General features: G+C 44.9%; 1 protein-coding gene across 1 annotated transcript in view; it reads right to left on the bottom strand.

Moving 5' to 3' along the window:
• Positions 1–15,072, bottom strand: part of ENPP6 (ectonucleotide pyrophosphatase/phosphodiesterase 6) — a 30,990-nt gene extending 15,918 nt beyond the window's left edge. The window contains exons 1-2 of the mRNA XM_027676636.1: positions 14,817–15,072; positions 4,250–4,429 (exon numbers count right to left, since the gene is read on the bottom strand). Coding sequence (XP_027532437.1) covers positions 4,250–4,429; positions 14,817–15,072 — 436 coding nt within the window. The remainder of the gene's footprint in view (positions 1–4,249; positions 4,430–14,816) is intronic.
• Positions 15,073–15,541: the final 469 nt, after the last annotated feature.

Genomic DNA, 15,541 nt, shown 5'->3' with positions numbered 1-15,541 from the left:
TGGAGCAGGAATAAGGACTTCTTTCAGAGTGATATATAGGCTCCTCTTTATCTATCTGACATGGAGACCTGAACCTCTGCCAGCTTTAAATTGCATTTCTAAACATTTATTTAAGAGTTGGACACTTCATGTCATAACAAGTTTTGAAAACTTTCCAGACAAGCTGTATGATCTGGTAAATGTTGTGTTTAAATGGCAAAAGTTGAGTTCAGAGCCTTTTTTTCCCTCTTTCATTTCAGTGTTTAGAGAAGATGTCACTGCACTTCAGCTGAAGCAGCTGCGTACGCGGTTAGCACAGGCTGCTGGAAAATAAAGGATTTTGAGCTGCATCCAGTTGGAAGCCGGTCACCAGTGGTGTCCCCCAGGGGTCAGTGCTGGGCCCAGTCCTTTTTAACATCTTTATCGATGATTTAGATGAGGGGATTGAGTCCATCATCAGCAAATTTGCAGATGACACCAAGTTGGGAGGGAGTGTCGACCTGCCGGAAGGCAGGAGGGCTCTGCAGAGGGATCTGGATAGACTGGAGAGATGGGCAAACTCCAATGAAATGAAGTTCAACAAGGCCAAGTGCCGGGTCCTGCACTTTGGCCACAACAACCCCCTGCAGCGCTACAGGCTGGGGACAGAGTGGCTGGAGAGCAGCCAGGCAGAAAGGGACTTGGGGGTGCTGATCGACAGGAGGCTGAACATGAGCCAGCAGTGTGCTCAGGTAGCCAAGAAGGCCAATGGCATCCTGGCCTGCATCAGGAACAGTGTGGCCAGCAGGAGCAGGGAAGTGATCCTTCCCCTGTACTCTGCATTGGTGAGGCCACACCTTGAGTATTGTGTTCAGCTCTGGGCCCCTCAGTTCAGGAAGGACATTGAGGTGCTGGAGCGGGTCCAGAAAAGAGCAACGAGGCTGGTGAAGGGACTTGAGCACAAGTCCTATGAGGAGAGGCTGAGGGAGCTGGGGTTGTTTAGTCTGGAGAAGAGAAGGCTTAGAGGCGACCTCATCACTCTCTTCAACTACCTGAAGGGAGGTTATAGCCAGGCGGGGGTTGGTCTCTTCTCCCGGGCAACCAACAATAGGACAAGGGGACATGGGCTCAAGCTCTGCCAGGGGAGGTTTAGGTTAGATGTTAGGAAAAAATTCTTTACAGAGAGGGTTATCAGACATTGGAACGGCCTACCCAGAGAGGTGGTGGATTCACCATCCCTGGAGGTTTTTAAAAAGAGATTGGACGTGGCCCTTAGTGCCATGATATAGTAATTGGAGTTGGATCAGGGGTTGGACTTGATGATCTTGGAGGTCTCTTCCAACCCTACCTATTCTATGATTCTATGATTCTATGAGCACCTGTGGTGACACAATCCAGTGGGCTGAGGACCACTCCAAAGCTTTGACTTTGCCAAGACTGCTGGGATGCTCTTGCACTCCTCTGGGCATTCCCATCCGCTGGAGCAGCAGTGCTTCAGACGGGCAACCTGGGCATAAGCCTGAGAATTTCACCTCAGGTAGGTTGTGAAGAAAGGAGAAAAATGTCCCAACAAGCCAAGGTCTTACATTTTATCAGAATTGGTGGTTGGGACCCCTGGCATGGTGCTATTTTGGCTCCTCTGCTTCCAGTGTCAGGAGATCCCACATGAGTTCTGCCCATGAGTTGTCTTTGCTGGGTTTACGTTGGGCTCACAGATAAAACTGTGATGGATGGTCATTTGCATCCGACAGCCCTCCTGCTCTGTGTTCCTGTTGGGGTCTGGATTTTACTTCTTTATGCACTGACTACACATGAGAGAGGAATTTAGGGAAGAATATGAAGCAGCAGATTTTGCATTCAGACTTTGCAAAGCTTAGAACTGGCCCTGAGGAGGAAATGGCAGTGGTGTAAGTTAATCCTGGGAATCAGCTCTCTGGTATTTCTGCTATGGTTGATTGATCTCATTTGTCTTCAATGCTGGCTAAAGAGAAAATAGCACCTTCCAGAACAAAGTGTGTTGAATTTGGCTCTATGCTGCTGTTCTTATGAAGAGTTTCTGAAACTTTTACTGTTTGGTTCTTCATCATATTTGTAAGATTCATTACTAAGCAGAAGTATATCCTCAGGCTGGAAAGCTAATCACTAACAGCAGATTATATGTAGTGGAAATGTCTGTGGGACCTCTACTTGCCTTGGTTATTAAATCTTTTTTATTATTATTTTCATTTTGTTTGGTATTGCTTCCAAGTCAAATGTCTTGTTAAGAATTAAAGTTTTAAAAGGATAGATCTAGAATTTTTATAAAGGATTTTGTCCTTACTATGGAACTAGAAAACAGTTTAGAAAATTGTATAGGGAAAATGTAATAAATACTACTGCATTTGGAGTGACTTCTGTTTACCCGAGATACACCTGGAGTCCTACTGCAGCCCAACAACCCTGTGTTTTAGTTCAATAGTTCTACATTTCACCCCACTTCCTGCCCTGTGCCTGACCCTGTATGGCATATGTGTCCTTTGAGACCATGAATACCCTTAAAATAAGCATGTGCTTAAGCGTTTGCTGAACTGAGGCACTGATGGCTTTGCCAAAGGTCACTCATCACAGATAAATAATTAAGGAGAGACGGATGTACATGTCACAGTCCACAGCTAAAATACCAGATCCACAAAAAATTCCCCCTCTGTGTCATAAGAGTCAATGCATACACTTGGCAGCATAAGCACTGGGAAAAGGGAGGCTCTATTGTTGCAATTTTCAACTGGAAATAGCAGGTGGAGAAAGGTGAAGGGTATACATATGTATACAAGGATACATACATATACATCTCATACGTCTTCTCCCTGGGAAACACTGCTCAAAGGGCAACATGTAGGAGTTAGGTAAAGTCCAAAGGCATTTAATGGAAAGTGATACTGTTGGGTTTTTTATTTCAGCATCTCTCTACAGGCTGTTACATCTATTCAGTACATAATTATACCTATTGAGAGCAATTATATTAGTGGGTAAAAATAAATAGTCTATAGAAAGAGGTCTTTTGTAAATTTTTAGAAGAATTCCTACATTCTTGTATAACTACTATTTGCATTGCTGTTAGGTCACTTGGGTGATCTTCAGTAAGAAGCAGCATTTTTTTCAGGGCTGATCCAAACCATTATATGTCAGTCACCTTGACTGCCTCCGAGTCCATAAGGCAATATTGTCACCCTCAGGTCTTTTTGCTCTTCACTACTATAGAAATGCTCTAGATGGTTTTTCAATGTTTTCCATCTTGGTTTGATCTTTCTTCCCATTCCTTAGAACTGTGGACTTTTTATCTGGGACACCATTAGCCACGTTGCATGGACAGACTGTGGCCAGGCACATGTGCACCGGGATGCAGAGACGAGCAGTCCAGGAGCCCACGGTGTGGGTCAGTTGCCACTGCCCTACTGGCACTGGCTGTATCCAGGACAGCTCTTCTAACAGCTCCGTGGTCCTCTAGGCTGCACTTGCACGTATGAGGATATCTGCATACTGATTAGTATAAGTAGCAGAGTTAAAAGGTTAAAAGGTTGAGAATCTCAGTACTTTGCAAGGCATTTGGTCTGGTTGCAGAGCTAGAACATTTATTTCCATGTGAGTCCCTAAATGGATAGTCTAAGGAGATACCTCTTTTTGTTAAAAAGGACTCATTTTTATACATCTCTAGTCATTTCAATTGCCCAATATCTAACAAATGAGGAACAGAAAGGCCAAGTCCCTCCAAAAGAATGGCCCAGACTCAGAGCAACTGGGACTTCAACTCAATCAACAATGAAGGAGGACAAGAGGACAAGGATGCTTTGCTTTCAGCTGGATTTTGTTGTCCCCACAGAGCAGATCATCTTCAGCTCTCAGATACTAATTTCCAGATTAAAACCAAACAAGCATTGTGGGAGACTGGTTACCGTTTAACTTTAATAAGACCATGAACCATTCATGGAGCAACCATTCAGCAAAGCAGAAGCTACAGGTGGGCAAGAGGAATGAGCAGTCGGTGGAGGAGGGGATGCTCTGCAAGCCAGTGCCCTCCTGAAGGTGATGTTTGGCGGAAAGCTGCCTCCAGTGACACTTCAGTCTTTTCCTTTGTAAGCATATGCAAATTATCATGACCTAAGAAAAGATAATTCATTTCTATGAGTGGTTAGCAAAGCACTCAACACTCTTGTCTGTATTCCAGGACTGTGTTAGAGAGCCATTCCTACAGAATATGGAGTGCTCAGATGTAAAGATGCACTGTTAAGATGGCAGCAATTTTTCACATACTTACCTGGCCAATAGTACATGGAAACGTTCTTTTTAGCTTTCATCATTGTGACCCACAAAGGCTCAGATCCATTCCACCAGAGAGGCATCAGGCTTTCTTTATTCACACCAATATCAAAAGATATATTTGCCTTCTGGTCCCACATGTAGTTTCCAGTCATCTGATGGACCTCACAGTGGCGACCTTTTGGGGTGGACAAAAAAACCAGCACAATCAGATTGGTGTCCTCCAGCAGAAGGATGCCACCAGCACCACCACTGCTACTACAGGATCATCCAGCAAATCAGCTGAAAAGCTCTGACTTGAACTCAGGGATCTCTTACCTTGCAACTGCTCATACAATCTCCTTGACTGTTACCTTTTATTGAGGTGCTCTAGTTAGCTCGCTATATCCCACAGTTCAGCCACCTAAAAATTAGTTGCTGAAACTTGTCAGCCCCCTGTGTTGCCTTCACAGTCAGTGGATAAGAAGAGGCATGTCTAGAAAGCAAATCATGCCGCCCCAAGACAGGCATCTCAGATATCTGGAGGTGCGTATTGCTCTCTGTTAACGGTAGAGAAAGATCACAGCATTTCCTAGTTTCAGGCAGCCAAATTTTAGATAGCTGAGGCCAGGAGAAACAAACCCCGCACCCATGGCCTGCTCACTATCCTGCACCCAGCCCAAACACACAAACCATGTCAGCAGCAACCCTCGTGGGGGCCACCTGGCTCCTCCGACACACGCAGCACCTACCAAGTCTGAGGCCGTTTTAAGGTACCCACCAGAACTCAGAACCAGAGGGCTGTGGAAAGCAGGCTATGAACAGGAGAGGATAAGAACACAATCTAAAAACATTGAAAAAAGTTCAGGAAACTCGCATTTCTCCTTCCTTTATCCATAGGGCACAATGTTTTTCTGCAAACAAGCAAAAACTAGGCAAAAACCTTTATATGTTACATTTATTTTTCCATTATTGTTATATTTTATATTTTTTTTAATGATCATGCTTTGTTATTGGTTGTGGGCATAGCAATCATTTCATCAGGCATGTTCAGCCCTCTTACTGTATCTTAGGGGCCCTTGGGCAACTTTGTATTACAAGAAACTAGTATATAATAACTGAGAGATGCCTCCTACTTCCTGTCATTATCAGAAAAGACTATATTTTAAGAATTATTCTGCAGATGAATTAACAGAAATGGGAAAAGAAACGTTGAAGACTAAGTTGTACTGGAAGTTCCTGATTTCCATATCTTAAAAAGCAACAACTGAAGCATGTGTTAGACACTGTCATCATTAGCTGGTGAGTCATGTTATTGCAGGGATCCAGATAACAGGCTTTGATTATTGTGAGCCTGAGCATGGTGATCAGAACTGAAATAACCTTGGTATGCTTGTTTTGAAAAGGCGTCATTTCAAGCAGAGGACTCTGTATACTTTGGGTACATGTGACCTTGAAATGAATTTTGAACTCTCCTTCTCTACTAAAAAGTATTTCAATTATGCAAAACATTTCCTCCTTCCCAGAGGAGAAAAGCAGTCCCAGTTTGCAGCAGTCACTATTTATGATATTAAACCAAAGAGGTTTAATACAGGAGAACTGGTGGATTGGATGGGCAGTAATCTGTCCTCTTCAGGCTGCCAAGTGCTCTCTTTGCTGTCTCAAAAGAGATAGAAGGAAGTCTCTACAGTGCATCAAAAATACAGCCTTAAACTTAGAGGGCAACCTCAGCTTCTTGAAGTTGATGTATTCCTAAGCATCTATCAACCTAATAAATTGCAGGCAGGCAACTTGTGTCAGGCTGGGAAACTTGTAGTTCACTACTGAAGCTGTATCTGAGACCTACAGATTAGGTATGTATATGATTACAGTGTAGTCTTCATATAGAATCAACGAGCTCTAGCTGCTAGTGATCCTGTAGGACTTAAGGTCTCCTATCTCTTTGTCCCCTGTCTTTAAGGAAGAAATTGGAGATTGTTCTTTGTAGTATTGTTGGGAAGTTTAATTAACTGTTTGCACTAATACAGAGGACAGTGTTCTGATCTCCTAATTAGATGACTCCAATTTTCTATGGACTACAACTCTTTAATATTGAAAAAGAGGTATAGAAGACTATAAGGCATCAATTTTCATTGTAGATATCCCTGGTTCACAGGGCCAGAAAAGAAAATCAGATGAGCAGACAGATCAAAGGAGGTGACCATTTAATGCCATTCACATCTGCTTACCTGAGGCCTGTGTCCCAGAAAGACCCCAGACCTCTTTGGTCAATAATCATCAATAATCAACTAATCAATTTCTTCCTTGAGTTGCACATCCCGATATGTATCATCAGTAAATGCTGTTCAAAAAGTATGCCTGGTCTCTAATTTTATTTTTGACCTTTGTTAATCTTCAACCATGGCTATTCTGAGACTCGCTCACTAGATTAAAATGCCCTGCAATAACCAGCATTTCTACCCCCAATTAATTAATTAATAATTAATTATTTCTTCTTAATTAAGAAGAATTAAGATCACTTCTCAAGTTTCTTTTGGGTCACCTGTACAATCCCAGTTCTTTACATCCCCTGTTTTAACTTGTTTTCTCCAGCCTAAGGAAATTACCTTTGGTGACCTTCTTTTGGATTATTATCAAAATAGCAACATGGTGTTTGAGAGTCACCATAAAATGCTGAATTTTTTATTTCTTCCATTGCAGCAGCTTTCTTCTGTAATCAAACATTATCTTAAGAGTCTCAAACAGAAGCAGGGCAAAAAGCAGTTTCAGCATACAGATGTCATTATTAAAACACACCGCAATTGTAGTAAAAATTACCCCTTCCACAAGCAACATAGGAAAACAAAGAGGGTATAGTTCCCAGGAATATGATAACTGCTGTATCCTTCTGGAAGAGAGCCAGCAAAAGCATTTGCAAGTCTGCATGCTACAGCTTACTTGAACATTACACTTCTTACAGCATTTGTCTAAAGCACATTCCCATGTCTCCAGGCACTTTTGTCAGCATTCAAATGAATCTCTGCAAAACAAAGATGAAATTAAAAAAAACAACAAAACACATAGCCATTTGGCCACCCAAAACAGCAGCACAGTAGCTCTGAGTGCTGTGCGCCCTACATTGGCTGAATGTGACATCTGGAAACCAGAGCATGTGCTCCTGCAGCATCTGCTACAGGAACGACCTCTTCTTTCTTTGGTGGTCTTTCACTGACTACGTGTCAGGATTACAAGTAGGCACGAAACATCATAAAGCAACCACCTGTTTGTAAATCTACAAGAGAAAATGCACTTCTGAGACAATCTTTTCTTTACAAGAAAGGCAGTGTGTGACAGATGCGCAATGCTATACTTAGGTGCATTGGGCAACAAAATAGAGGTAAATTACCTCTGCACTGAGCAAATGAGATTTATCAGAGAACTCATGGTGTGTGTATCAGCCAACACAGCAAAGGTACTGCAATCTGATGATGACATCAGTACTAAATGTAGCTGAATGTAGCTAAATGTACTCTCTGATATTATATACATACCTTGCCACTATGGTGAGACCTTTCCTCTCATGTCCCACCATGCGGTCAGTGACAAAAGCCAGGAGGGCAGATGCAAGCATAGGCATGTATAGCATGAGGCTATACAGGCTGGGAAAGAATTAAGTTCCTCCATGCAAACAGTGGATGACTTGCCCTGGGAATTGCTCTGCTCATATGGCTGCCTGCCATAAAGAGGAATAGAGCAGGACTATAAAGTCACCAGCACCATATTCCTGTTCTGGAGCAGATACCATGGTGTTGCTGCCCCCAAGGACTGAGCTTTGATATATGCCCTACTCTGCTGTTCCCCTGATGGGTCTCATCTGCTCTGCTTTGAAAAGAAAAACCACAGGGAAAAAACAAAACCCACATGCGAAACCTTACATGGCCTGGAGAAGACCAGGGCTCATGAGAAGTTCAGGGGGAGCGCTGGCCTGGGCAAAGTGGTCCTGCCATCTGCAGACCCCCAAGTGAAAACAGTACTTGCAAGATGCACACAGGTAATTCATGTTCACAAAAGAGCTTGCTGGCAAAGACTTGAAAATACTTTGTGACCTCCAATACCAGACAGAGCCAAAGCATAAACACCTTAGCCTGCATCAGGCAAGACTTTGTAATCCAAGTAGGATCACATCAAAAGGCACAGAAAAATCTCTATTATACAGAGTATTAATTTTTTCCCCTGAAGGGGATTAATTTAGTAAGAGTATGAAACTCTTAATTCAGTGCTTTCATCATGGGGCCAGGGCTGGGGTGCACAAAAATTGCATTAAACATTCAGCTGAGGTTTTGCAGATGCCCTCTTGTGTGAGAAGTCAGGTCTTTTGTCCCTCGGGAGCAGGGGCTTCAGGCCATCAGTTCGTATCCCAAACCCTCCACTGACAGTGGTGGGCTGAGGAACCACTCTGGGACCTCTGATCACCCACAGCTGGGTATGGCTCGAGGGCACCACAGCTCCAAGCCTACAGAAGGCCAGAAGAAAACAGTGGGCAAAGCTGCTGCCCGCACCATTAGAGAGAGTATGAGCCTCTGGCAGTTTTCTGTCAGTCAGCTGTGACTTCTCTCTGGGCAAAGAAATACCTTGATAAGTGAATGTCCACTCACTGCCACTAACAGCACACTAGTTGTGAGCTGTGAGGCTGTAGCTAGTAAGAAGGAAAAAACTCCATATTTCAATTCCTAGCATGTGAACTTGTGTTAGAGAAAACTGCTCTGTTCTCCACTTTGGAAGCGTTTCCATTTTTCTAACTGGTAGAAAGCAAACATAGATTTTAAAAATATTTTTTCTATAGGTGAAAGAGAAAAATCTTGGTGCTTGGCATTGCAGCCTTTCTGCAGGTGTTGAGTAAACAAAGTGAGAAGAAGAATGTGAAAATTAAAATCCTCATGGTTCCCACTATCTTCTCCAGCCTGCCCTTGCCTGCCTTGCCCTATCCCTTCCCTGCCAGTTAATAGTATTACCACAGACTTCTTCATGCTCTTTTGCTTCCCAACACATAGTTTTTGAAATGGAAAGCTAATGAATCCAAGAAAAAGAAGAGACTTGATTTCAAAACTGTATGTCATGAACAGAACCTTCTAAATCCTTGCTGCTGCTGGCATCTGTAATTGTTTAAAGAGAAACAAAAGGGAAAAAATCCTATTCCCTTGTCACTCATTACGCACTTTATGTCCTTCTGGCTTTTTTCTAAGCTTGGACGGTGAAGTAGAGGTAGTTCCAGTTCATGTGTACCAATAATACATTCCCTGTTGTACTCCTATCCTTTCATTTTTTATGCCTCAAAAAACATACGGGTATTGCTTATGTAGTTAAGAACTTGCTTAACTGCTAAACAGAAACTGTCAGCATCCTTCTGTGGACCAGGCTGGAATCTGGATACCATTAAGTGGGCAGCAGAAAAAGGGCATCCACTAGAACCAGCCAGACTCCAGAGGATTCCAGGGGTGGGAGCCCAAAGGATATTTGCTACCAGAAAACATGGAATAAATGAAGGGTGGTGTGTGTTGATTTGCTGTGCTCAGGGGAAAACAGAAGTAGACTGGCTATTTATTAGCTTTCAGCATCATCCACCAAAGCCCCTCAGCAGTCAAGTATGCCAACATCAAGAGTGAGGAGTGGAGGGAGGACACCTGAAACATGGAATATGGGTGAAACCTTCAGTCTGGCGGAGTAGACCTTGATGTCACGCATCCCTGTGACCTCTGCCATGTTGCCCCTTTCCCTCCTGCCACCCAGAGGAGGAGGCAATGGCAGATGCAGGAATGAGCGGCAGTGACTGAGAAAGCACCACCCACCACCCCTGTATTTTAAAGAAACCCCAAACATGCCATCACTGTGTTACAGCAAGTCTGGATCAGCCCTGCAAAGGCTACAGCCCTCACTTTGTGTGCAGGAGACTGAAATGTCCTCTGTTCAACCTCCTCCTCCGCCCCACAAACTTCATGGGACCTCGCGGCCCCTCTGCTACTTATTTAAGATCAGGTTCTGTCCAAAGAGGGATATGGAGGCCCCTTCCTTGCTCCTCTTCCAAGCAGTTCCCCACCCACCTCTGCAATCAGGGACTCCCTCTGCTTTTCATGGAGGCCAAGTGAAATACAGCTCTTGGATGTGGGGCCGCACAGCTGACCAGGCAGCTGGCACATCCTCATGGAGGACCTGCCAGAAAGACTTCATTTCTTGTTAGGATCTTGGAAAATAAATCCCCTCTGGGTTTCCATCTCAGATATGATACTGTCTGCCCATGTTTATGCTGGCTAGAAAAGGGAGGGGGCCCTGTGTGCCCTGAGCTGGGGGGGACTTCAGGAGAGCTGGGGTACAGGCAGTCCTCCAGCACCCCTCCAACACCTGTGGGTTGGCAGGTGAGGAAGACCCAAACCCTCAGTGCGCGCAGTTTTGCTTGACAGATATGGCACAAAAGGCTCTGAAGCAATAACTCATGCTCACAGCTGCTGCAGGGGAGCCCTCAGACTTTCCACTGAGCTTGGTGTGAGAGCTCCCTGCAGCGCCAGGCCACAGCAGGGAAAGAGAAAAATTAAAAGCTCTCCACAGGATAACAACCCTAGTGGCTTGTGGTCTTAATTCCTTCCTTTGCAAAACAAACAGCACATGGTGAGATTAAGGGAGCTTTCTGGGATACACATATTTGGACTCTTTCTTCCCTCCCTTGCCAAGACCATGAAGAGCCCTGCAAAAGCTCTCTCATATGTCATCAGCAACATCTTTTACCTAATTCTCCATTTCATGTCTTGCAGGCCAACAACTGCAATATCATAACTGCACCATGTTGCTCAGAAAGCAACTCAACCACCCAAGAACAAGCCTTTATGCCATTGTGGAAGCCAAAGCTGAGAATTAATGAAGTCATTAGAGAAGACTGCTTTTCAAAGATTCAGATTTTGAGCCAGCACATCCTTGGGCTACCTTGCACAGCACTAGATTTTTGTAGCAAAACAACTTCTCCGCTTGAATGTTAGTGAGATCCCTTTGGACCAGCAGTGACTTAGCTTTTGTTTGGTGCTTCTTCAAGCAGATAGCAGGTTATGATGCCATTTACCTGGCTTGCAGGAAGACTGGAGCTTCATCTCAAGCTCTGAATCATTTGACTTTACATAAAGAAAGTAAACCATTAGCATTTTTCTTAATTCTATGCTCTGGTTTTCTTTCTCATAATTGTTGTAGGTGTGGAGAAAGGGAAAAGATCTCTACACAGGCCCTCAGCTTTGCTCTGAGGCCTTCTGTGTCACTTCGTGAAGCTCCAGCACGCATCTTCTCATAGCTTAACAGCAGCAGCAGACATAAGTAGGAGGGGGACCCATGAAGAGCTCTGCCATCGCCCCGCAGCACTGCATGACCAGGGGCAAGTCACCTCCCTCCCATGCTTCCCTTCCAAAATTTATCCTAATTGTTTACCCATGTAGGGTCCTATTCATCCTGCTGCGTCAACGCTTCACCAAGCACCTTGTCTCAGCAAAACAGGGTGTGCTTCTCATTAGCATACATTAAGTATTTGCTTTTAGATACAGGGCTTTTGGTCAACAGTTACAGTTGCATCTATTTGGTTACAACTTTGAAAATCTGAGTACGCTTGCCATTTCCCATGAATGTTAAATTCAGTAAGGCTGCCCTCTTGAAATCACTGGTAAAGTAAATATAATGACTAGAAGATCCTGCAGATAATTGGGCAGCTGTGCTGCATGCCATTGCTTGCTAGTTGCCCATTCCAGAGGAAAGCTGTGCTCTGGCAGGGCTGAAGTGTGCAGTTTGGCATCTGCACTCAGAGGCAGAGGGATGGATGCTGCCGACGCTGCTGACATCCATAAGCTCTGCCTGCAGGTCTGGGCAGGAGGAAGAGGTGAGTTCATGTTTGAGGAGATTGATCTGTCCCAAGAGTGATGGTATTTGAGGAGCAGAGTCCACTGTCCTCCTCCAAAGCCACCAAAATGAGGAAGAGCTTCCCTCAGTATCAACTAAACTTTTCCAGAGTCACGGATGTGGGGTAAGGGCAGTAGGCAGAAAGGAAAGGCCTTGTTCACAAGAATGAATAAAGGCAAGACAGACATGCCAACTGCAGCATTTTCATGCACACACTGTCCTAGACCTGGCAGCCATGTATGCTCCTTAACTTAAAGGCGTTGCAAATGAGCAGAGAAAAAAGGGACAGGAGTATTTACCAAAAAAAAAAAAAAAAAGGTGGGATATAATGAACAAGCTAGGGGTAGAAATGTGCTAGTGGGGCCAGAAATATCTTAAGCTGACTTAGCTGCAAGAAGCCAATATACTTTGAAGCCACATTCACAAATGTTAAATACAACATTTTGGAGGTTGTAACGTGAATTTCTTAACAGCTCATGAAGCAGCAATGTAGGACAAGACATGAAGAATAGTTTGTCCCTCATTTCCCAGATGAAATTATGGCAGCATTCAACTTCTAGACATCCCAGTCGCAAATGCAAACAAAACCAGTTACAGTTGTGTCTCTCCCCAGCAGAGGAGATGCATAGCTGGTGTAACACAGTGCAAGCTTTCCCATGCTCGTACAGCAGCAACAGGGAGATGGCAGTTTGCCAGGCCCTAAGCAGGTCACTACGGCATGATGCTCATGTCACCCTGTCATGCTGCATTTTCTCCAAAAGCTGTCCCAACTTTGTAAACAGAACATGCACAGACTGGACACTGCTTAACGCTACATCTGCTGCGTGCCCCAAACTCCCAACCCAGCCTCTCCTTTCTGTGGAGACAGCACCATGGCTCCAAAGGGTAAGAACAGTGCAACCATGGGACTTACGCTGCTGTCATGCCAGGACAGAACCATGGGGTCCACTAACAGCCTGAGGGCTCAAGGGCACCCTTGGGCTTTCCTTTGGGCATGTTTATTACCTAAACTTTGGTTGGTTCCTGACGTATTTAACGCTACTGTGCCTCACATGGTAGGAAGGTGAATTGCTATTTGCAATGAAGTTATATTTGCATTGATATCCTCATCATAAAGTCTGGAAGACTTGCAAGAAGAGTTAAAGCTGATCTCACAGATTATCTCATTGCTTCAGGCTGGGGTGTAGAACTCTGGCGCCTTAAAAATGTGAAGTCTACTAGTGGTATTTCATTACCTAAAACAAAACTCCTTTTTGAGCACAAAGTAGCACGTTTTCAAAGTTCCTTAAAAGACTGATTAGAGACTTCACTCCATACACACTTAATAGGAGAGATGACTAAATGTGGTAAGGAGCAAAATGTGTCACTCACTTTCCCTCTTCTCTTTAACAGCTCCATCCAAAGACTTTTTTGCACCCATGAAGTGTTAGGTTGGTTTGCCTATGTACACCTAAAGAACATGGTCTGGAGTGGAACAACACCTCTATTTTCAGTCACAACATTTATTCTGCATACATATATTTGCACCAAGTCATGAAAGAAAAAAAAAGCCAAAAACTTGTGGTGGTTTTGCACTCTTTTCTTTTCAGAGATGAGCAAGAGAAAGGTGTTTCTCTTGAGAGAAAGGGAGGAAGGGGTTAAGCATCTCTAAAACTAGCTGGGCACAACTGATGTCAGATATCTGTTTTACAATGGCATCTATTTGCTTTCCCAGCAAGCAGTATATGGATCACTGGGCACTGCATTGTTCCAAGGATAGTGGAAGATGCCACATATCTTAGGAGAGGATAGATTTTCTCAGTCCTCCTTATTAGGTAGAAGCTCTTGTTTGTTAAATAACTCCAGAGTAGAATCCAATCAGAAACTCCAGAAAAAAATTGTTTTTAATTTTTTCACTTAACTGTTGTTTCCTGCATGTCTGTCTCTGATGAAATTGGCCCAGCTGTACTCTGTGCAGCTTCCTTGTGTCACTGTAACCATGTAATCATGTGTTCTCCACTTAAAAGCAAGTCAGCATCATGAAAACTATAACTGCGCTCTCAATTTTCTGAAAGCCCCTCCTGGGCATTCAGAAAAACTGCAGGGGAGCAAAAACAAAAATCCTTAATGTTTTATTATTTGGGTATTTCAGATAATTACAGATATGATGATTTAGCGCAAAGTTAAGACAGGGACCTGGGAAAAGAAAGTCTACTAAGTTTAAACAGAAATGTAATGCTGAACTTCCCAAAACAGACCTACTGACTGGGACTCAGTTCTTCTTGTAGGCACACTGAGTTTACACACATTTTTATTAACTGAAAAGTCCCTGACCAGGCTCTGTATTCATTTTCCATACATTTCCCATTTATTTTTATGTTCTACATGTATGCAGTAGCTCCCACCAGGAAACTCCAGCTGGCTGTGCTGCTGCAGTGGCAGCAGGTGGGGACCCAGCAACACCGCGGATTAGCAGAGAGGAACTTCAAAAATCAGCTCCAAGCAGCATTTCCAAGTTTGGGGCAGGTTTCAGAAAAGCCATACTGGGCTGTAATGCCACAGCGCTTTTAATCTCCCAGCTAAAAGCACGACTTGTGGCATTTTTATATCTTTGGAGGAAAAAGTCACAGGGAGCTGCCCTCCGCTTCGGCACGGGGAGCCAGCAGCTCCGAGGAGCATCACAGCACAAAAACCCAAGTACTCACCCGTCATCAGCGTGTAGTAATTTGGGTAGGAGAGGCTGGGGAAGTCTGGGGTCATGTAATCCACCTTCACCCCCATGTTCACAATGTCCCGAAAGCCCGGCAGACCCTCCAGCTCGCTGTCATCGATGTAGTCGAAGCGAAAGCCGTCGAGCAGGAATACCAGGAGCTTGCGGTGGGCCGAGGGGGCGGCGGGAAGCGGCAGGAGAGCGGCGAGGGCAGCGGCCAGGAGGGCGGCGAGGAGGCTGTGGCTCCCCATGGCAGGCAGCAGAGAGGGATCTGCGGCAGCTCCGGGGCCGGACCTGGCACTGCTGTCCCTGTCCCGCTTCCAGCGCCCGTGTTAAAGCTACAGCGCTGCCCCGCGCCGCGGGCGTGGGAGGTCACAGATTAATTGCAAGCAGATGATTAACCTCGAACTGAGCGAAGAGCTCGATACTTCCCAGCTGCAGGAAAAAATGCTTCGCAAGGATGGGGAAAACACAGGCACAAAGGTAACTGGAGTCTCTCGGGACACTGGGCTGACACACCCGAGGAAGGCGATCTAGGGCACGTTGCCTGTGACCCCGGCGAGGAGGGGCTGCGCCGCCCGGCCACCCTCCCAGCGCTACCGGCACAGAGCGGAGCCCGCTCCACGGACACACAGCTCCGCTTCGGGGCTGCGGCTTGCGGAGGTCTCACAGAGAGGGGCTGCTTTCTTTAAAAGAGAGTGTTACATCTCCAGCCACGTG

This window comes from Neopelma chrysocephalum, unplaced genomic scaffold, assembly GCF_003984885.1.
Source record: "Neopelma chrysocephalum unplaced genomic scaffold, ASM398488v2 Primary Assembly neopelma1_42, whole genome shotgun sequence".
Taxonomy (NCBI): domain Eukaryota; kingdom Metazoa; phylum Chordata; class Aves; order Passeriformes; family Pipridae; genus Neopelma; species Neopelma chrysocephalum.
This window is presented reverse-complemented; position numbering and strand designations above follow the sequence as displayed.